This window comes from Pimephales promelas, chromosome 11 (assembly GCF_988280905.1).
Source record: "Pimephales promelas chromosome 11, fPimPro1.hap1.1, whole genome shotgun sequence".
Taxonomy (NCBI): Eukaryota; Metazoa; Chordata; class Actinopteri; order Cypriniformes; family Leuciscidae; genus Pimephales; species Pimephales promelas.
The window spans coordinates 23,017,021-23,041,962 of NC_142779.1; the positions used below are offsets into that span (position 1 = coordinate 23,017,021).

Here is a 24,942-nt window from a genome sequence, read left to right on the forward strand (position 1 = left end):
ATATATTATTTGTCTGTAATAAGTCTTTCTTATAGAGATTTACTGTAAAAGTTTCCGTTTCCCGACACCTGTCTTTTAAATGACTCAGATGTAACACAGCACACACAATACAGCGATCACATCTACTCAAACCCCTAGCACACACACACAGGTCTTCAAAGCCAATGTATTTGCCCCCTATAACCATCTTTCTAGTGAACAGATCGTTCTGCAGCTGAGGCTGTGTTAGTCATAATCACACACGCCATCAGACAGCCATCTCTCCGCAAACTCGAAGTCACCAGTCTCTCGTTTTTTTCATCTATTCCACCTCCACGCACGATGCCTGCGCAGAGGACCACACAGCACACCAGAATCACTTGAACAGTGGGGTTTCCTTTTCTTTTCGAATTTCTTTTTTTTTTCAGAAGTACAAATAAAACATTCTCTCGTCTCTTTGAGGATAGTCAGCATGGTACAACCCCTGGTCTTTCAGAAAACCCAGAAATGAAGCAATCAAACCCTTTGTAGATGCCACGGCAAAGGGAAAAGAGTTGCATCATGGGAAACAAAGCACGGGGAGGACATCAGAAGAATAGTGTTAAACAACACAGAGTTGTGGATTTAAAAGGACAGTATGAATGAGTGTTCTGTGGAATTTGTCTTAATAAAACGCAGTTTATGTTGCTTTCTTCATAAACTAGACATATAACTATATAATGTTGCTGTTGGTGCATGAACAGTATCTGTAAAGTTGCAGCGCTGAAAGTTCAGTGTAAGCAGAGATATCGTCTTTTAAAAATCAGGAAGTTTAATGCCTACAGAAACGACTCGAATGGGACTACAACGGGTTTTAGGCGTCACTAACCCACACATTTGCATCAACCCTCCCTCTGGAAAATGCAAAAAAGGGCATGATCATATTTCTGGGGCTCGTCGAGTGCGTTATGTTGACGCAGCTGTCAGGTCTTCTGTGTTCGAGCTTCCCACGGATGTTGTAGTTTGTCAACAATGGATACAATATATGTTTGATTATGTTCCTGAAAAATGATGATCGTATTTTAGCTCTCTGTGCTGCGCATTTTACGGAAGACAGCTTCCAGAATCTCCACGAATTCAATGCCGGATTCAACAAGAAACTGTTACTGAAACATGAAGCAGTTCCAACTTTAAAACCAGAGGCAGCAGTTGTTGGACCACAACCTGTAAGTAGGTTAAGACTTAATCATTTTAGTATTTGAATGTATAATTTCAGACGTAATGTTTTAGTTTTATCAAAACCCAGTGCTGGCTTTATAGCCACTAGGCTACTAGTTATGCTATTTTGAGTCCACGATAAACGCATACAAACATTATGGACCTGAATTTTGTACATGTACTAATGTTGTAAATGTATTTTTCATGTATATTTACTTTATGGTGTTATTTTTCGATTTGATCAAGAACGTAAACCAATGCCAACGCTGTTTGTGTATATAGTAGCCAGCTAGTTCAATGCTATTTTGTATATAGACAAACGTGACAAACGTGTATAAATTTAAAAAAAAATATAGGCAAATTATCATTCAGAAACGTTTTGTAAGAGTCATGTGTGGTGAGGTTCTGCTTGACTCTCTTCATCGCCGCTTTCTGGGTCTGATTCTGCCTCATACTGATACTGCAGTATCGACACCATTATTTACATTTGACAGGAACACACATGCACGTTTCGCCCGTAAAGGTAATGGGCGTGAAGTATCCGGACAACATGCACTAGAGTTTAGCCAATCACAACACACCGGCCCAAACTAACCAATCTGAGCCCACTGCCTGTTTCTGAGGGAGTGGTTTCATAGACTCAGGAAGTCAACCAGTCGTTCAGGGGACAGAGGAGAGCGTGGCTTACAATAAAGGTGAAATTTATGAAAAATAAGACTTTTTAAAAAGAAAAACCACAAATACATGTTAGATTGCACCCCATAAACACAATCATGCAAAGAAAATAAAAAAAACAGTAAACCACCCCTTTAACCTCTGAAGTCTGTTTTTCAATCAATAAATTACAGCAAAAAAAAATAAGGTAAAAACTAGAAAAGAAAAAGATTTTTGCATAATGTTTTGGCTCCACTGTTTGAGATCAGACTATTTTAAGCTGCTAATCTAAAGAGGTTTTAGTCCAAGGATCCAAGCCCTTGGTCTCATTGTGCACAATTCATCAGTCGATTTTTCTAAAGGGAAAATAAAAAAATGGTTGTTTTCATAATCCTAATGACTTTCTTCAAAATGCGATAACTTGTTTTGATTCTGGAATAACTTTTCTGTTCTGCTGACAATACCAAGGCTGTGCAGATAGAGACAAAACGTCATATTTTGAAGAATGTTTCAACAGTTTTTGTGCATTAAACGAAAATCAATGGGAATAAAAACAATTTCACAGGCTTTTTTTATATGAAAAAAAAAACAGAAACTTTTGTGTTCCGCACAAGAAATAAAGTCATAGGTTTGGAACGACATGAGTAAAAATTACAGGACTAACCAGATTTTAGAATTTTATAAAAATGTTATGTGAGCTAAACTTGCCAGGGGTTTACAATGCAGTTTATGTTCTCAACACTTTGATAGGGTGTTCTGGGTGGTTATGATTGCGTATTGGTCAAAAGTCAAAAGTATCAAACCCCTAACCATAATCATGAGCAATAGCAATGTAGATGTATGTAAGTGTACCGTTAATAATATAATACTGTACTTGTCATGATCCAATCAAATCTCAATTGATGTTTCACACTGAATATATTCACTCAGAAATATGTGAATGTAATGCTAATTTAGAGCTCCATTATGTTCTGATCCAAATCACTTCAAAGTTCTCCAGCAAACAGACGTTTTGTTGTCAAAGTACATCTAATCGATATTGAGATTTCTTGTTTGGTTCTTGGAGAACACAGGCCGACAGCTGGACAGGGGGTTTGCGGCGTGTCTACCTGCACTGTCATCGTTAATCTTCTGATGCTTTTCTGACGATGGAAGTGATGGTTTTTGATTGGCTGATTTGTATTGGCTGACAGCTTGTCTCTAGTGCATTTGGCACTGCTCAACAGACGCCGTGCCGCTCTACTACTGACGGCCTGTTCTGCGCAGCATCTGTTTGCAAAATGCAAATTCAAATGATAATCAAGCTACTGTGCCATAACTCAATTTTATGTTACCTTGTCCCAGCTTCCAGCATTCCTAAAAGATATTATTTAAAGTGGAAGCAATGGAGGACTCAATTAAAGTGTGCATGCATGTCACTGAGATATATTTAATGCAATGAAGTCATAAAGAAAGGATGCGGTTCCAAAAAAAGATGCGTTTTACCACGTTCTTGAGCCCTTCCGACCTTGTTCACAGAAAAGGTCACTGACTAATGCGGTTTTTACCCTTCGCAGACAAGAGATTTATTCAGCCGAAAACTGCACTCACTTTAGCTTGATTTGACCAAGACGGTTCCGCACAAATAAAACCGTCCAGCGACTTAACTGCCAGCTTTTGTAGGCTGATGTCAGATCACGAGCATCCCGTAATTTATAACCCAAGTAAAGGGACATTAACAACGAGCTGCAGACTGCACTGTGCCGGCTTCCACGATGAAACCTGAACAATGAGGGCAGCGGGTGATGAAGGAATACGAACTAAAACGCAAGGTAAGAAAAAATGTAATTTACTGCACCAGACCAGTGTCATGTAGTACTTACTGTAGTAGCCGTACAAAACGGTGGCTTCAATCTGCTGTCTTGTCTCATTGTTCGCCGCCCATTCCTGGATTTACAAAAAAAACATAGTCAGAAAAATATAAAATACACTGGCATACATTCAATCACATCAATATATTAGATCTAATTCTTCAGAAGACACAAGATGCTATAGGGCTGTCAGTTTATTATACATTACTGCTGATTCATTAATCACAATAGGATATAAATATATAAAAAAATGCATATTTTCTCAGCAAATGCTCACGATTAAAAATAAACATAAAACTGGCTTCAAATGTTGATAAATTGTTTTATTTCCAATTACCAAACATTAATTATTAGGAGTCAGGTGATATGATTAATTGCATTATATATATATATATATATATATATTATATTTTATATATATTTTATATTTACTAAATCCACGTGTTAAATTGATAGCCCTACAAGATGCTGGATGTGAATCTCAAAGGATAAAAACATGACCAACAAATATCTTGTTCTACACAGTGAGTTGAAACATGATTCTTATGACAGGACTTGAAATGGTACCATGGGACATTGGTGATACAAAGAAGAGGCTCTCCAAGCACATTGTTTTTTATTCCCAATGTGCCAGAGATTCCATCAAAAACGTGACCTGACACTTTGATGACTCACAGGTTCTCGGAGTAGATCCAAATGCCAGAGAGAATTGCTGTCTGCCCTGCCGCAGTAAATCACTCTCTCTCCCTCTCTCTCTCTATTGCTCTCGGTCTCAATGAACTCCATCCTGCATTCATAACTCAACGCTTCATCATGCCAAAAGAGCAAACCCATAATTGCTACACGAGCACTAGAAAAACATAATTCCTGTGTTGGATCAAATGAACTTGCTGTCGGCTCTGACAAATCTAAACAGGACAAGACATAGGCTGACTTATTGATATTTTATCACAAATGATGTATATTATGATCGATGTTCCAATGCATGTTGACCTATGAAATTCAATAGCGTTCCCAATTACTTGAGATTATTAGACAACCCTTTTATAAAGATCACACTCACAAAGAGAAATTCACAGCTGGAATATCGGACAACAATTAGAACATCTTTGATTGAAATTTCAAAGGCTTTTAAAGGGTTAGTTCACCCAAAAATGAAAATTAAGTCATTAATTACTCACCCCCATGCTGTACCAACCCCGTAAGACCTTCATTCGTCAAAAATAACAACTTTATTCGACTATTCCTTTTATTCCTTGTAGGCCTGAGACGAGAGTTCAAGAGATTTCCACGACGCATGTGCAAGAATTGCGATCTCCTTCAACTACTTCAGTTCAGGTCTCGCGCATGCGTCGTGGAAATCTCTTGAACTCTCGTCTCAGGCCTACAAGGAAGAAAAGGAATAGCCGAATAAAGTCGTTATTTTTGTTTGTTTTTTCGCAAAAAGTATTCTCGTCACTTGATAAACTTATAGTTGAGCCACTGTAGTCACATGGAATATTTAAACATTTTCTTCAATGACTTTCTGACTCTGAGCCGTCAAGTTTCAATCCCTTAGGCAGCCTATGTAGCAGTGATCCACCTCTCAAATTTAATAAAAAATATCTTCATTTGTGTTCCGAAGACGAACGAAGGTCTTACAGGGTTGGTACAGCATGGGGGTGAGTAATTAATGACTTAATTTTTATTTTTGGGTAAACTAACCCTTTACTTGTATACAAGTAATTAATGTTAACAAAAAACATGTCATTGATATGATTAGCGTTTGGCTTGACTACATTATAAACAGTTAATAATGCATTGTTTTAAACAACATAGAACGTCAATTGGAGAAAGACATCGTTATTAGTTAGAGTAACTAAACACTAAACAAACTTTTTTTAGTTACCGGTAATGATCTGTAAGAATAGATCTTTATTAATACCAGTCATTGATTCGAGTAACTTTTTTTGACATTTGTTTATAAAGTGTTCTATTTATACAATATACAGTTGAATTTTCCTATTGGATGTTCCACACTTCGTGACGTACGCAGGTTTCAGCTCACCAAGCGAGCTACGCCCTTGGCAGTATAAAAACCATCTTGTGTCTTCAAAACCACTGTAGGGAATCAGGAATTGGGATTGTGAGTATTGAAAACGACCAGGATAGAGTGTTTTAGCATCTATTTCATCCCCTTTCCGCTGGGGTCAGCCCACTTATTATTTTAGTACAAGCTGCTTAGTATTTTTGTGAAACCGCAAAAAGCAAATCTTCTGTAACATACATATCTTGACTGACACTTTTGATCAATTGAATGTATACTAGCTGTATTCAAAGTACGAGTCAACACATAAAAAAAAAGTGTCTTTTAAGTGTCCAAATACTTCCTGGGGCCTCTTTAGGTGTCATAAATCTGTCTCCTGGTTTAAGCAGATCATCTTTGTGGGTTTCTAAAGAACACCCACAGAATAACAAAGATCTATAGAATAAAACAAGCCTGATTTAACAACAATTTATCTAGTAACTCTAGCACCGCTAGAAGTTTAACGTTCGAGAGCGCATCCTCATTAGTGAAACCCCGGCCTGTCAATCATTGCTGTAATCTCTTTAGGGCAGAGAAACAGAAATAAACCTACAGAGTCCTACGTGCACAGGCTGCATTAAGAAGATGTTTAGACGAGAAGGTTCCTCTGCCCATTAAGCCAGCTTACTCGACTGGAGGAAGAGAGATACATTTGATTGTCACATCAGAAAAACGGATTACCGGAGGGCCGGAGCCAAGGAGATCGCTGCCATAATCTTCCGTGTTTATCCAAGACTTGATGGCTCCTTCCATCTCAACCTCCTACAACAAAAAGCACCTGTCTGCCTAATTTACTGTGCAACGTGAATCACAGGGAGCTTCAGAACGATTATCAAACTACATTTTACTCACCCATTTGGGTGAGCGCATTTCATCAAGATCTGTTGCAATGTTCCTAGAACAGTTAAAATAAATACTGTTCTCTGCTCTTTAACAAGGGAAAAAGTGGCTTACACAAGTTGAACTTCGCATTCTGGGATATTCTGGGGCTTCTATGGTTTGGGACCCTTTTTCAATGCAAATATATCCATCACTTAGGATAAGTAACACACAACTCTACTCAAGTCGCACAATTGAGATATCATTCATGCTCGTTGCACAACTTAAGTTTAATAGGCTTCACATTAAAAAGAAGAAAACAGTTTGACGAAGAATGCCAGTATGCAGTGCCAGCAATATCTATATCTATCAATATACTGGCGAACATTCAAAAACTTTCATAAATAAACACAAAGACAGACAGAAGTCCCTCACGGGCGACTTCCGCCAAACATAATAAAACAAAAAATCAAATAAAACACTTCATGTCTTCTCTCATCCATCACAATCGTCACTCCTCCGTGAGAGATACGAGACCGGTGCGACGTGCAGGTGTTGCTCATCCGCCATCACACCACCGGCCTCGCACCATTCTCTCATGGACCTCAGCCTCGCCCTGCTCGCCACTACTGTTTATGTCTATGTGGTGTTTTTAACATGCTTTAAGACCAATCATGTGTAAATCCATAAGTCAACCCCATTTCTGAGTATTTTCTCTTTGAAACTTCAGTGCACTTTATTTTTTTTAAAGGTGTCATGAACTGGCTTTTTAAATTTTATTATATTGTTGTCTGAGGTCAACATATGACGTTCGCTTGGTTTTTGCATTCAAAAACATCAAAATTAATAAGTAATAGGCTATTTTGTACTCTAATTTTGAGCGTATCTGAAAAACGCACGGTTTTTATGGGCGTCTCGCACTGAAGACTTGGAAATAAACGCCCCTGCTGTGAGTGGATAACAGTTTTGCATATTATAATGAGTTTCAAGTAACCCGTCGGTGTTCTGAAAATGTCCAATTTTGTAAAATGGCAACCGGAATAATTCGACCCAGAGTCCGTGTGTTGCACCATTCCTGTCAGATCCAATATAGATGGCATGGCACCGTTCTTTAATCTTAATCGGTCTGCAAATCCAGTCTTGTTTACAAAAAATCCTCAGAGAAATGAAGCGAACAGACGACAATGTTTACCTCATCTGCTGGAACATCATTAAAAATAAAGTTTATCCATGCAGTCCTATTGGAATCCAGAGAAAGCATATGCAGCGACTGTCTTCTTCCACAACCAGGCACTGCACAATATTTTCTATTGCTCGGTAGCTTGATCCAGTTTGTCAACACGAGGTAGGCATCTATGTTATTTAGCTATGCGTGTAATGCGCGAATCGGTGGGTGGGGCTAAACCGGCCGTGCTGAAGTATGCATTGATCTTCTTCTTCTGTTTTATCCTCTTTGACGTCATAGTTCCCCACTTTGAAAAACGAGCCGTTTGCTGAGGCTGGGGTCAATAAAAGCTTTTATTGGACTAACAAGGACGTTTTCAGTTCTGAAACTTATAGGATATTCTTATAATATGATGACCTCTTAGATGTCAAAAGTTCAAGGAAATTTAGATTTCTCAGTTCATCACCCTTTTAAATATGTCATTTTGGTGATCAAAGATGAGTTTTAAGGGATAAAATTATTGATTAAATGGGGACTTCAGCTAACCTAGCTAGTTATTTTGATGGCATTTGATTCCATTTTATATCCAAATGTTAGTAATAAGAAGAAACAACTTTTAGATATCAATCTGCATAAGCCATGGACATCAGTTACAGTGTTTCCGAAATTTGTACATTTTAAAGTTAAATCCGTCAATCCGTCACTTTGAGAGTTCCAAATTGAGAGACCTGAACTAGTAGAGGTGCAACCTGTTTTACCAAATTCAAAAGTTTGTTGTGCATAACTTTGGATTAGGGCAGGGGTACTCAACTCTGACCCTCGAGGTTCCAAATCAAACACAACTGAACAAGCTAATCAAAACCTGCGTACGAAAGCCAATAGCGAAAAGTACCTGGATGAACTAGAACTTCAGCGCCGCAACTGACTCTAGTAGGTCACGAGACAGTGACAACATGGTAGATGTAATGCATCTGAATTTTAATCATACTACCCATATTCATACTATATAGAACAGGGGGTTACTATTACAGTCCAGCAGAGTTTAGCTCCAACCCCAATTAAACACACCTGAACCAGCAAATCTAGGTCTTACTTGACAAATTCCAATCGGAAGAGAACATATGGCCTACTTATTCCAAAAGGCAGAACATGACCAGAAATGACTTCCTTGAAGAGACCATTACATATTCCCTTCACTAACAGAATTGTGGAAGGTGATTCAATGGACTACTTGCACTAAGCTTCGCGACAAACTTCCGTTTGGAAACAATACATATCACTTATTTCCGGTTACGTTTCCTTTCAATGTACTGCGGTCAAAGAGTTGAACAAACACCACCTAAAATGAGTGTCTGTAATAAGGTTTTATATTTTGTATACATTTTTATTGACAGAAGAAGGGATATTCTGATGTTTACCATGTTTAGAATTTTCAAAACTCATCCGAACGTTAAGTTTAAGGCGTGTGTCCACCAAAGCGTTTTTCCACGCGCCTGGCGTATGTTTTCAATTGTTTTCAATGGGAGCACCGCGTTAAACGGCATGAGTGTACCGAGGCGCTGAGCGTTTTTTTCCACGCTGAAGCGCCGAGCGCCCAGCGTTTTTTGCTGGTCGCTGGGAGTTGAAAAATGTTCAACTTTGGATAAAACGCAGCGCTCATCAATGTCACATTTTACACAGCCGTCCAATCACAGTGGAGGAGGGGCGGGACTAATACCACACCGACCAACTGTCACAACATTCAACTGCCGCGGATATTATGTATCATAGCAATGAAACGTCTCAACGGAAAAAAACGCTGCGCTGCCAAAACGCTCTCAAGCGCCCAAAGCACGGCGTCTTCAGCAGAGCGTCTAGCGTTTTCAGCTGGCTAAAAACGCTTTGGTGGACACACGGCCTAAATCCAAACCAAGCCAATACGAGAAAGCTGCGGCTGTTAAAAATACGCCATTATTTCACCACAGGGTGTCAGTGTTTGTCTACACTAGTGACCGCGACGCTGAAACATCAGTACGAAACACGGACATTTATTTATTTGGATTAAATATTGTAATCAATAATCATTCAGTGTCGTTTTTCCAATGTCAATCGTTTTACTATTACATGTTCATGCCCAAAATGCTTAATTAATACTCAGAGAAGTTGACTGTCATTCTATGCGTGCGTTCTGATAGTAGGTAGGCACCTCACGATCATTCATTCATTCATTCATTCATTCATTAAACTATTTTAAAAAGACAGGAATAAAGCACCAATGCACACTTTTTATTAGTCAAATTCATGTAAACAAAAATGTAAACTCAAGTATAGAATATAAGTAGGCTAATACTGTTGTTAATGAGAAGACAGAAGACTACTGCAAGTTAGTGGATAAATATATTTAGCCTATTTATTATTCACAATCGAACAGTTAGAAAGAAAAAATATTTATAAGAACATTTCAGTAGGCTCAAGATAATTAATACAGAGATCGTTATTCATTGTTTTAATCAATTGGCATCCACAAAACGTAGTGATAATATGCATTCTCATGTATGGACGTGCGATGAACACTCTAACCGGAAACTCCCGGTATGTAATAAGTAGAACGCGGAAGTAGTTGTGCAAGTAGTGCATTGTTCACTTTCATTTGGAACACGCCTACAAATGACGTGCCCTTCAAGGGTGCAAAAACGCAATTCACCCATACTAGAAACTACCAGGCAGGTGTGTTGAGGCAAGTTGGAGCTAAACTTTGCAGCACAGTGACTCTCCAGGACAGAGTTTAGACACCCTGATAATATAAAAAGTAGCAAAGTAAATACAAATTTGAGTGTAGCACCTACTCAGACAGTAGGATTACATGAAATTTACAAACAGGTTTGATCAATGTCGAAGGAATAAACTTTCTGCAGGAGAGTGGACCTAAGTTTTGTTAAAATCTCTAACTTTATATGAGCAAACACTAAAAGTTTAATAATTACACAATTACACGGCCTAATAATTACACATTTTTTTAAATGCTATTTCAGTATACAATACAATATAACGATTACATAACTTTGGTGTACAGTGCCGATCTATTCACTATACTATGGCGCTCTACAATTCAAGATCATCTATGAATTTTAAAGTGTTTCAAAGAAGTGTGGTACAGAAAGATCAGTGGCTTCATCAGAGATCTAATTAACCCGATACTGGGTTAACCTCCTCCGCCTCGACAGATGATCTCTGATATGATCGGGCAAGTCTGTCTTCTTCAGAACACTTCAAAACCCTTAACTTCCAATTAATGTAATTAAACCAGTAATGAATCTTGTGTAACTCTGATAAAGTCAAATATTGTCTTGACCTCTAAAAGACCTTTTTAACAATCCTAGGGCTGATCATTATCTCAAATGAAAACCAGGCCAGCGCTGTCTGCAGATCTCAATTTATTCTGCCCAACACACACTTGAGTAGTGTTTTACAAAGCCAGGGGAGAATACTAATGGTGTGTTTTGTAATATTTCTAATGTGTTTATTTAAATATCAACTGTTTTGTGGGACAACAGGCTCGCTGCTTATAGTCAAAACATGTTTGACTATTGGACAATGGAAATAGCCTCATGCTCAGGCTCTATTCCACATTCATGTGTTTTGTAAGGACATCAATAAGTTGTAATCAATCAAATAGAAATACTGGCATTTAAAGTCTCAGGCTCTTGCCATCCAATTTATGAAAAATTATTCAGGTTTAAACCTCTATGACTTTCATTTTTCCGTGGAACACAAAAGGAGATATTATGCAGTGGCGCTTTTCCCATACGATAAAGTGAATGAACATCCAGATTTAAAAAGGTATTATAAAATATTTCTTTATTATAAAAATTGTATATTTGGCCAAGTTTTAAAATTTCCATTGGTTTCAATGTCAAAAGCAACTGTAAAGCAGCAAGTTTGAATATTTGTGGAAGACAAGTGCAAATTAAATTTGAAGGCTACAGAAAAGTTTATTAGCGAATAACAGCTTAAATTTCAGTTGCTTGACTTCAGAAGAGTTGTCTAAATTACTTTTATGCTACTTTTTTCCATTTTAGAACTTGACAGGCTTGGGTCATAATATGCTTTCATTCTGTAGTATGCAAAGTGGGAACAAAGTTTCACGGAAGTTCTAAGTGAAGCACTCATTAAAGATCTCATCTCAGTGAAGGTAATTCTATGCTTAATTATTCATTATGCGGAAGGAAGAATGGTGGGCATGTGGTTACATTAATTACGCCATTCAGTTGCCATAGTAACCAATGTCTCATTAGACCATTTAAGTCTCAAAGTAAAAAAAAAAGATGTGTTCAATTCAGTCTATGAACTCAAACTTGAAGTATAATCGATCTCTGGGTCTTATTGCAATTGACTGCATCATGGAATGTTTTAGAATAAAGTGCAACAAGAAATGCCATTGTATTCACAAGTGGTGAAAGTAAACTACCATTCATCCAATTCATCCAAAACACTTATTGTGCAGAGCTCTCAGTTTCTTTGGTTTTGAATAATGGAAAAATTAACCATGAACGAGAACATGAAATGCTCACTGTCTCATTTTACACCGACGGTCTATGAATGAGAAAGTGAATGTGAGGCAATATGTAAAGCACTTTGGTGGCCATTGGGTCTGTGAAAGCGCTATATAAATATAAAACATCAAGGTCAACGCCAAAATTGAATCTGCTCAGTGTATAAGTGATCATGTCTCTTCAGAAAATTTGGACTAAACCACATATTTTTTGAAGCATCAAAGTGGTAGTTCCGTAGATTTTATTAAAAAGATTTGTGTTCCAAACATCGAAAGTCTTACAAGTTTGGAACGACATGAGGGCGAGTAAATAATGACAGCATTTTCATTTCTTGGTGAACTAACTAACCCTTTAAAGCTGAAGATAGTCATTATGGTAAGGGCTGTTATATTTCTGGCACATGCATGAGGTGTTTGGCCAATCACAATGCACTGGGTCTACTGGCCAATCAGAGCACTCAGAAGGAGGGATTTTGTAGGGAATTGAGGAGCTGCAATAATGTACAGTATGTAAATAAACAAACAATTTGATCGATTTCATCACACCCAATTAACAAAACAATGAGCGGTACTTTCCTGTTATCCGGACCCCACCATATACCATTTCAGAACTATAGTCATCCCTGATTGGTCTTAACCCCAGTGACGGGTAGGTTTAGGGGCAGGGTTAGGGGTAGGCAATCGTCCCTGATTGGTCTTAACCCCAGTGACGGGTAGGTTTAGGGGCGGGGTTAGGGGTAGGCCATCGTCCCTGATTGGTCTTAACCCCAGTGACGGGTAGGTTTAGGGGCGGGGTTAGGGGTAGGCCATCGTGGGGTCCGGATAACAGGAAAGTACCCAATGAGCTTTTAAAATAGCATCATATGACCCCTTTATTATCCATTAAGTAATTTAAGAAGCAAAAAAAAAACGATTTCTATCTTTATAATAACACAGTGACTAATAATATAGTGCACCGTGACTTTAATAAGAAAGTAAATTGGATTTCATGTTGCATTTAAACAATGCAAGTGGAATAATGGGAACCTGGAATAATGCAGGATTGAATCAAGCACAGACATGTACGGGAATAGGGTTACCTTGTAAGTGCCATTGGGATACTTCATAAAGGACACTAGAAAGATATCCACAGGAAGAAGAGCTGATGTGATGAGGGCAATGGCCAGAGCACATATCGCCGTGATGGTGGAGATAACCTCGCTCTCCTGCCGGCTCTGATACTTCCGAATATAAACCCAGCAGAAGGCCACGATGACCTGAAGATACAAGGGGACAAATAATAATTTGTAAAATGCAGCTAAAATAATGTTAAACACAGTACCGCCAGTTTCATGATTACTTATGATTAAAAGTTTGAAATTAGATATTTGGACAAATATTACTTAAATATAAAAAAGTCTTCACAAGACTTTCTTTTTTTGATGTATGAGTTAATGTATGATATCGACTTCATTAAAATCATAAAAACTTCCACAAAAAAATATTGAAAATAAAAGTACATGAAATCAAATAAAAATGTAAGAACTGCTAACTTACTTATATGTCAATCTGTACTCAAGCCATGCTCATGAAAAAAGAAATCTTGTTTATTTAGCCTAAAGCCTGATATTTGTGACAATTTATTATAACTGTGTGTCAAAATTTGTCTGGTATGTCACTCTTTTAAAAGGCGTAAATATCTATGGTGTCAAATCGTTGTGTGTTGTATAGCACAGTTGGCTTTCACATAACACAAACCCACCTTAAACTCACCATTAAATTAAAAAAACTGACAATTCTTATTTGTTTATGGAATATTGCAATTGCAACTTATTATAAATGATTCATCCATGCTCGTCATTGTTTTTGTTTTGTTTTTAAATATGGGTCTTTTTCCATGTGCCTTCATAATCTTAAATTAAAATAACTTCCCCTCCCTTTTGCAGTGACATCTCTTCTCTGATAACCCGGTTACTGACGCGAGGACAGGACAGCCTTACACTCATATGAGATCACAGCAATGACAAACCATCAATTCCCGGTTGACAAAATCAAGTCACACCCTACATCTTTTCTTGTTTGAGAAGACGTTTCACTCGGATATACATAATAATAGGGAATAAGAAAGTCGATCCCAACTTCTGTTTCAAGCTGATAACTTGTGTGCTTCTGTACTGCATTTCTGATCTAGTAAACGATAGCTCCTCACCAAGAAAGATAAAAAAAAAATCCTGCCTACAGCTTTAGAAGTCTCTGAGACAGTTGTCTATGAAAAGCATATAGTATCTCATAAAACTTAAAATAAAACCATAAATAGAGTCCAAATTTTAGGAGGAACTTGCATGAGAGTGAAAGGTTGTATTCCAAACACATCCTCTATAAGCTCTCAAAACACCACTAAAAAAAGCTTGTGATTACGGGATGCTATTTTCAAACAGGATCAATTAAGCGTGCGTATTAGATTCTGCCTGAATTGTTGGTCAGATAATGACCCAACGCTTTGCATTTAAATCAGGATGTTCCAAACTAATGGGAAATACTGCTCTCTTTACACGTGTTAAACTTGAGTAGGCTGCATTTTAATTAGAAAATTAAGGCATAGAAGCCACTTTAATTAAACACCTCGACCAGACAGGATAAAAACGAATTGTTTAAAGTTGTGCTGCGTTATTTCTCTGCCAGTAAATGAAATTGCAAAAGATAATGACTATTTGTAAAGTTTCCTGAACACTCCCCCTTTCAGCCATTGGTCACCAAACAGAAAGTCCTGCTCAAACAAACACAACAGCAAAAATCACTGACAGTGTTTATGATTTTAGGGGGGAACAAATATGTATAGTTGACTCTGACACTGAGATGTAACATATTCCCATTTGAAATACTAAGAACTGTAAAATCAATCAATTAAGGACGGTTTAGAAATTAGTTACACGTGTAAATGGACATACAATAGGATTATACGATTAACGTGAAAAGTTAGAAGTAAACATGATTTATAGCAACAACACATGTACTTGTACTTGGAAAATTAAGTGTTAAGTTACCTCTAGTAAAACTGTATAGTGTAATATTTTTGTAAAAACTGCAAAAAAAGCCTCTAACTGATTAACAGGATTATGAAATGACGTATAACTAAGGTAGTGCGGCGTGACAGAATGATACACATCAAGCTTACAAACCAGTATAGGACGTGATGGAAACGTGGAAATACCGCGTTTAACAGTACAAGTAAATACAAGTTATAGCGTATAATTTATGTATCTCACCAGTAAAACGATAGTGAAAATAGACCATCCGAGCACAGATTCAGAGAGTAAAGCTACAGGAGTCGCCATGACTGCTTCACTTCCTGCAACACAGCTGACGCGTACCATGTGACGCGTGACGTCACACAGCACACTGCGGAGGACTGGGTCAAGTACAAAACAAACGGAAGATTTTGACATTGATATTTTACATACATAGCCTACCTAAATGAGACTTAGATTTTATGACTTCACATTAGCTACTGAACACGTTAGAACACTTTGTAAATATGTCAATGTCAATGTAGATAAATGTGTTTTTAAATAAATAATCAGTTCATGAGCCAAACTGATTATTTATAAATAAATGTGTGGGGGAGGGGTGTATTGTCGTCTTTCTTTTTTTATTAAAAAATGTTCAGTTATTTTTTTTATGTGATATTTTAACTTTCATTCACATGTGAACATTTGTTAAATATATTGAATATTAACTAGCCTAAATATTTTTTGATCCAAAACTTGGATGATAATTATATTCTTACACTAAAATACATTAGGCCTATTGTATGATCTATTCATTAAAAGATAGCTTAAATGTTGTTACCTCTCAAGTAAAGGCAATATTGCCTTAAACCGCAGGTTTAATGTGTTTATTCATATATACATCTACAGCCAACTCTGATGTTGATGTGTAGAATTATTTCATTTTAATAGATGTCCAACTGAGCTGACGGAATTCTCAAAGAATTTGCAAGAACAAAAGAGAATGTGAAATAAAAATAAATAAATAAATACATAAAAAAGTACCTGTCTTGAATCTTGCCCCATGAGAGAGAAATAGCTTTAAAGTTTAATTTCTTTAAATCCCGTAGCCCTTCTGCTGGGACAGTGTGTGAATGTTTTAACTGGAACTATTCATCCAAAGTCTTCTTATATTTAATCTAGCCCAAGTGCCTTGGAAATAATTCATGATACATGCTAAATTTTCATTTCCCCTTTCTGAATTTGAGACCCACAATGTATGAATTCATAATTTAGTTGCCCTTGGTGATAACCAGCAAACTAAACCATAAAGGTTCAATCTTTTTCAAGTGCATGCTTGCTTGCCAACTTTTGACCGAGTGACACATTGGGAGCCATTAAGCCCTTAATGTAATCACGACTATTTCCGTCTCTTACCTCAGAATCAATTACCTAATACATGTCCTTAATGCAGCTTTTTGCACCTCTGAGTTCAATTAGCAGATGATTGGCACAGAGTCAGTGCTGTTCCAGAGATGGAGAACTTAGTGTAAAGGTCATCCATGGTCAACAGTGATTTGAAGCAGGACTCCATTTTGACTTCTGTAAGTTTTTAAAGTCAAGAAATACATAATCATTGTCATACATCTGGATTTTAAACACACCACACCAAACAATTTATGTCTAAACATCCACACGGTGATCTATGATAGCACGTTTTTCCTATAATCAGTTTAAAGACAAAACCACTTCACGTTCTGTGAAAAAATGAATGTGACTTTACTATAGATTAAATCCAGAACGATAAATCATGTGAGAGTTTATACTAAACAGAGCACAGACCCATTACACACACACACACACACACACACACACACTATTCATTCTAACACCAAATGATAAGCTCATAACAAGCAATCTAAGATTTTCCTTTTGGCTGTGGAATCAGAAAATGTCTAGCTCAGCTTCTTTTCATTGAGATTCATCAAACATAATCTGCTTTCTGTCGCTGTTTCTAATTAATTTTTTATCTCCTCAAATTTGGCAGTACATCAAGAGAACAAATCCAGTTCGATTTAATGGGGATAATTACCAGTGTAAAAGGTGTAAATGAATAACCTTCTCAGTGATAATCCACACCAGAAGCTGGTGTCCACAAAAGGCTGACAGGACCTTAAAGCAAAAGGTATTTTACTGAAATTAACAGGAGAATAAATAAATAAAGACATCATCAAAGTAGTTCATATGACATCAGTGGGTTAGTTAGAATGTTCTGAAGCATCGAAAATACATTTTGGTCCAAAAATAACAAAAACTGCGACTTTATTCAGCATTGTATTCTCTTCCGGTTCTGTTGTCAAGCCGCGTTTAGTGACTGCTTATGACGTAAGACGCTGCTGACGTGTGTCTGGTGCGCAGAGCTTTTACAGTCTGAGGGAGACGCATGCTATAAACAAAACAATCTTCGCAAACATGTCTAAGGATTTCCACACAGAGGAAGACTTGCATTTTTTGGCCCACCCATATTTATTTGGACCCGAATACACGGACGCACCAAATAACACGTCACACTGCGGACTCGTGAACGTGGCTTGACAACAGAACCGGAAGAGAATACAATGCTGAATAAAGTCGTAGTCTTTGTTATTTTTGGACCAAGATGTATTTTCGATGCTTCAAAACATTCTAACTAACCCACTGATGTCACATGGACTACTTTGATGATGTCTTTATTACCTTTCTGGACAAGGACAGTATACCGTACATACATTTCTAATGGAGGGACAGAAAACTCTCAGACTAAATCTAAAATATCTTAAACTGTGTTCCAAAGATGAACGGAGGGTGAATGTTGTTTTTGCCGCTCAGGTGTCTGGTTTTTATATAAACATGGTATCACTTTACACACTTTGGCACATTCAAACAGTTGCTATAGTGATTAAAGAGCAGTGCAAAGTGATCATGCAAGAGAGCAAGTGGCCACAGGATAATCACCGATATATGATACTGACCATGAGACCGGGGTCCTCGTGCAAACTGTGCTGCAAGGAAATGACACGCAACACTGAATGTTTATTGTAAACTCAAGATTCTCATTTATGCATTTGGCACACTTACTGTAAATCCAAACTGCAAATCATAGTGCATCAAAGGTAAACTTTTGCAGAGGTCAAGCCATGTGGACTTGGCATTAATGCTGTAGACTACCAGTTGAGATACAGGAATGAAACTTGCTTATCTAATAATAATGAAAAACTAAAGGGGCTAAAAATAGTGAATAATCAGCCGTAGGCCTACTATCACAAGACTTATGCTCATGTTCAACAGCCACTAGTCTAAATAGCCACACGGGCATGAGTTCTTAAAAAAAAAAAATATTCTCTCAATTTACTCTTGAGAAATAACATCTAAAAAGGTACATTTCTCTCAGGATCCTTTAAAATGCACGCTCAGCACTGATATGCACTTCCGCTCTCTCTATAAGTGCAGTACAGACTGTATTGTCTAGTCTCAAGGAGACTGATAGGCACCAGGCGACTTCCATTAGCCGTGAGATACTGTGAGATACCGAATCTAATACCCTGCTTTCATTATAGTCTCTGGGACTCATTTGCAATCGTTTTACCAATCTCATTTGTCCTTTCTACAAAAACCTGACATAAAAAGCCAGGAGTATACAGAACAGAGAATATGCAGGCAAAACGAATGGTTTAAACAGCATGAACTTAGTGATTCCTTGAATAAGCTACAACCTTTTTAATTTTATTAAATCAGATTTTTAAAGTGGCCCATTTATTGTAGGATACCGACTTATATTTACTTCCCAGAATGTCGCAAACGCAAATTCCTAACAAAAAACGAAGTTTAATAGAGAGCAACAGTCAAGTTCTGGTAAGGAAAACTCTATTCATATTGGGAAACTGATTTTCAAAGATAACTTATAAAACTTTAAAGGTTGTTAATCCATGGCATTTGCTTCTGAGGAAGCCGTCAGCCCGCATTATTTCAGAATATATTGTTTTTAATAATCATGTTTAACAGTGGAATTCCTAGTGAAAAACTACACTACCCATGATGCTGTAAAATTACTCCATTCAGAGAGTCAAAAAAAGTGGGAATGATGTAGAGTTGATCTCCACACGCTCAAAATACTGAAATGTTTGTATAAATATGAATAATGTGTGTCTATTCCAAAATATGCATATATACAAACACAGAACTATGTAAAGTTGTTTCCCTCACTACAGCTGTTTAAAAAAACAGCTCACCCAAAATTTATTCAAGTTTTTCCAAACCTGAATGAATTTCTATCTTCTGCTGAACACAAACAAAGATATTTTGAAGAATGGGTAACCAAACATTTAATGGGCCCTTGAGTGAGTCAGTGTGTGGCCCATCAACTGATTGGTTACCAACATTATTTAGAATATCATCTTTTGAGTACAGCAGAGTAATTCAATTCATACAGGTTTGAAACAACTTGAGGGTGAGTAAATATTGACAGAATTTTCATTTTTCAACTATCTCTATACCTACCCCTGTCTTTTTGTTTATTTAAAATAAAACTCTTTAAATAAAAATGTTTAGTGTTGTAATTCACTTCTGATTGGCTTGGTTTATGACTTTTAACTCGTTAAAGGAGACTTTATTATAATTCCTATGGGAAAAATGAATGAAATTAATACTTCTGGAACCAGTGCAGCTGAAAAAGGGGGCAGGCGCTAATGCACCAATCAAAACGTACTACCTTGACCTGCAAATCAAAATATACTAAATCAAAATATGCTAATATTAATAAAACATAATGTCTAGTCTGCTCACAAAAGTCTAATCGTCTAAATTTTGCCAGAAACTCATCAACCCTTCAGTTCCATGAGAGCTTTTACAATAGTATATCTATCAAGTTCAATTTCAGTGAATGACTTTGGCTTTCCAAACATTGGCAGGCTGAATTTAGTGGTTCTTCTTTTGTATTAGACCTGGATAAATGGATATGAGCTCACCACCGCTGCAAAGTGAATGAGGTTTTTAGAATCTCTTGTTCTCAGTCGTCTGCAATATCCACTTATTTTGTTTTCACTAGCAAACTGAGCAACATGAGATACAGGAATATAACTATTGTTTGAGAAGCTTGTTGGGGGAACAAAGCATGTGTGCAAAACATTCAAACCATATGGCAATAAGAAAGGGTAATATAACCCATGCTCTGGCTGCTGCATTGAGCTAACAGACATTTAGATATGCAACAACTGAGGAGAATGTAAACAGTATTACCTCAATTTCAATGACAGGTGTTCTGTCTGATGTCAGATGGCATCATGTGGATTGGTATGTTTGCTTGCCAGGAACACAGCTTTCGAGAAAGTTTCACAATTTGAAGGTGAAAAATACAGAAAGTGTGTTTTGAGAGCCAAACAGCGGCATCCATGAGTGGAGCAGAAGAGAGGTTTGTGTATTCCTCTGCTAGATATTAGAGAGGATCTTAAAATCCATGTAGCTAGTCTACTAATAGAGTTTGTTTGAAAGTGAATTAATTACTGTAAGACACATCATCAGTCTAGCGATGAACATGATGTCTGCTGATCAAACTTGTGTATAAAGACTTAAAGGGGTTACTCTGTGATTTATTAATCATACATGCTACGCTTTTAAATTTTTAACTGATTCCTTGTGCGTCTTTGCATGCGTAAACAAGTGAATGTTTTTCAGACTTCTCAGCCGTCTTGGCTCTGAAATAGGTGAACTTGCTTTGAGAAAACCCATTTCCATTTTTCTTTATGGTTTGTTACTCATTTAAACCTGGAATAAACAAAAGAGACTTATATATTCTTTTCATTTGTTCTAAATCTTCCGCATTTGAATGGTAGTGTATCATGGTTTTCTCAACAATGTCATGCAGAAATTCTTTTTATCTATTTGATAAAAAAGTAGCCTTATTGAGTATAAGAGACTACTTTCATAAAATATATGATTAATCACAATTACTCCCAAAATTGACCAGTAGAGCGAGTGTGTATGAAAATGCTTATAGCTATACTGTATTTGTCATTATCCAGGGTAATAAGCACAAAAGATATTGATCTTTCATACTGATCTACTCTTACACTCACACAAAGGCAAAGGAGACAAGGGTCCTAAGAATGTTATCTTTAATCCACAATTTGGGGGAAATGCAACTTAACACAACGAAACGTGAGTATCTCCGACTAACAAAGGAGAGAACAGAAACTGCAGGATTAGAGCCAGCAAACAAGGGTAATCAAATGAGGAACACCTGAACTGAGTACCAAATCAATGAGTAACCATAGCAACAGATCATCCAGGGAACTGAACTATCAAAACCGCATTTGACGCAAGGATGCTCTTCAATTTCCGGTTGGGGAGATTAAAGCGGAGGAAAACCGAGGAAAACCGAGGGATTATGGCTGAGTCTTCAAAATTTACTGTCCTCCCGACTTTGAAACAAAACTTTCATACGTTTAGATGTCATTTTATATATATTTATGTTTATTTGCTAGAATTTTAAAAAGAAGCATAAACACAACGAGGGGTGTCTGTTTTGTCTGTTTTTGTGACTAACGTTAATATCAGCTCAAATGGATAGTTCATCCGAATCTGTTGTTGAACGCACACTATTCACTAATATTCACTAATGATATGCACACTATTCAGTAAAATTCACTAATAATATTCAATAATGATTTTGCGCGTGACATGGACAATCGACCACTGTGGGCTTCGACCAAAGATTGGTCCTTTGGTTAGTTTAGTTAGGACGTCCCATTGCAACGCGCAATCACATTACATTTTTGATCCACATTGGAATTTATTCTGTAAATGTGTTTCCATTGTAGTTTATGTACATAATTTCTTAACAGGAAAAAAATGTATCCAACTCAATTGAGCACATAGGTTTTTTTTATGCGCATTTTTTAATTTATGCACATTTCTATATATATATATATATATATATATATATATATATATATATATATATATATATATACTGTATATATATATATATATATATATATATATATATACACGCTCAACTAAAGGATTATTAGGAACACCTGTTCAATTTCGTATTAATGCAATTATCTAATCAACCAATCACATGGCAGTTGCTTCAATGCATTTAGGGGTCTGGTCCTGTCAAGAAAATCTCCTAAATGACAGAATTGGAAAGAAAGGTGATTTAAGCAATTTTGAATGTGGCATGGTTGTTGGTGCCAGACGGGCCGGTCTGAGTATTTCACAATCTGCTCAGTTACTGGGATTTTCAGGCACAACCATTTCTAGGGTTTACAAAGAATGGAGTGAAAAGGGAAAAAACATCCAGTATGCGGCAGTCCTGTGGGCCTTGTTGATGCTAGAGGTCAGAGGAAAATGGGCCGACTGATTCAAGCTGATGGAAGAGCAACTTTGACTGAAATAACCACTCGTTACAACCGAGGTATGCAGCAAAGCATTTGTGAAGACACAACATGCACAACCTTGAGGCGGATTGGGTACAACAGCAGAAGACCCCACTCATCTCCACTACAAATAGGACAATTGAGGCTACAATTTGCAAGAGCTCACCAAAATTGGAAAGTTGAAGACTGGAAAAATGTTGCCTGGTGTGATGAGTCTCGATTTCTGTTGAGACAGATGGTAGAGTCAGAAATTGGAGAAAACAGAATGAGAACATGGATCCATCATGCCTTGTTACCACTGTGCAGGCTGGTTGTGGTGGTGTAATGGTGTGGGGGATGTTGTCTTGGTACACTTTAGGCCCCTTAGTGCCAATTGGGCATTGTTTAAACGGCACGGCCTACCTGAGCATTGTTTCTGACCATGTCCATTATTCTTTAAAAAAGAATTGGGTAGAAATAGGACAAAAGCACTTCAGCCGTGGTCCAACGGTTCAGATTTTTAGAAGTTTGTCTTGCATCAGACTACACCTCTGCCTCTTCCTTTGGGTTTTCTGAAAAAGAAAGCATGATGTTACTCAAGAATGGGTCAATTCAGTTGTCGTACTGTACATTGTCACATTGAAGAACATTAATATACTAAACTCAATATGATTCACTTTTAGTTGCTGAGCACAAAATATTCTAACTATGATTATAGTATTGTTAAATTCTGTTTATTTATTTTTCTAAAATTTATAAATGCTTCAATATCAAAAGAAAGCATTGGCAGGGGTGTCCGATTTCTCCAGCCCTGATTAAACACACCTGAGTCAGATAATCAAGATCATTAGGATCAATGAAAACTTACAGGCAGGTGTGTTGGAGCTAAACTCTTCATGAAGAACAAACACCTCCAAGCTATAGCCAAACTACATCTCATTTCATTTTCTGTCAAGCTACTTAGTATTCAAGTAACAAGTTTATCTTGCAGAATAAAAGAGCTTAGATTTTTTTCAAACGAACATTCATTTCTTTAAAGGGACAGTTCAGCCCTTAGTGAAAATTCAGTCATAATATTTTCTCACCCTCAAGTTGTTCCAACCCTGTATGAGTTTCTTACTTCTGTTGAACACAAAATGAGATATTTTAAAGAATGTCGGTAACCAGAAAGTTGTCAGCGGCCATTGATTTCCATAGTAGGAAACGAATACCATGGAAGTCAATGACTACCATCATAGGTGGGGCCCCAATGGGTCTGGCTTGAATTTCCCACTTAGGACCCACATAAGACTCTTACAGAGCCCATTTAAAGCCCATCTGGGTAACCATAGTTAGATCCCGGGTGCAAGCCCACTTAAGGCCCATTTGGCCAGGTGGGGCCCAAATGGGTCTGACATGAATTGCCCAATTAAGACCCACGCAGTACCCGTACTGGTCCCAATTTTAGTACATCTGGGCTTCCACAGCTTGCCCCAATGTGGATCTCGGGTGCAAGCCCATAATGGGGCCCACATTTGCCGCCCATTAAGCCCTCATATGGGCCCCACATGTCATTGCTGGCTGGGATCCTTCACTCTATCTTCTTTTGTGTGCACTGCAGCAGAAGAAAGACATTGATACAGGTTTGGGACAACTTGAGGGTTAATAAATGATGACATATCACTTTAAAGCGGAAGATCCAGGTGGATTGGGTAAATATTTACTTGCATTTCAGTTTCCACAAATCCCTTGACTCGATTGGGATGTTCTCTTGTGTTCTGGGCAGCAAGTGCTGTAACTGTAACATTGGGCATATTTTGTAGTATATAACACCTATTTATACAGACATCATGCTCCGAAAATTCTTCACAAAGAACACAAAGAATGGCCTTCTCAGCTGCCATAGTTGCAACTCTTGCGTCATCAGAACAATGTGTTCAACCAGCGCAGTCTCACCCCAAAAAGTCATATAACTGACGTTTTGGGACGTCTTTTGACCATACGTCAATATTCGCCTTTTTAGGGCCCCCTTAAACGTCGGTAGATGAGGTTATGGGATCCTAACTCTACCCCAGACCTAAACCTAACCCTAAACTTAACCCGTCACCTAACTGACGTTAAAGGTAAAGCGTCAGTTGTATGACGGCCCGGGATCGCCATCTAGCGATGTTTAAGGGGGCCCTAAAAAGGCGAATATCGACGTATGGTCAAAAGACGTCCCAAAACGTCAGTTATATAACTTTTTGGGATGGGAATGTGTTGGTTCAACGGATCACCTTTTCTATTTAAAAAACGCTGTGCAACGTTTTGTCGGGGCTGACCGATTTTAAAATAAATTAT

General features: G+C 37.5%; 1 protein-coding gene across 1 annotated transcript in view; it reads right to left on the reverse strand.

Moving 5' to 3' along the window:
• Positions 1-15,629, reverse strand: part of lmbrd1 (LMBR1 domain containing 1) — a 114,925-nt gene extending 99,296 nt beyond the window's left edge. Inside the window, exons 1-3 of the mRNA XM_039651754.2 lie at positions 15,506-15,629; positions 13,340-13,516; positions 3,693-3,756 (exon numbers count right to left, since the gene is read on the reverse strand). Of these exons, the coding sequence (XP_039507688.2) occupies positions 3,693-3,756; positions 13,340-13,516; positions 15,506-15,613 (349 nt within the window). The 5' untranslated portion in view covers positions 15,614-15,629. The remainder of the gene's footprint in view (positions 1-3,692; positions 3,757-13,339; positions 13,517-15,505) is intronic.
• Positions 15,630-24,942: the final 9,313 nt, after the last annotated feature.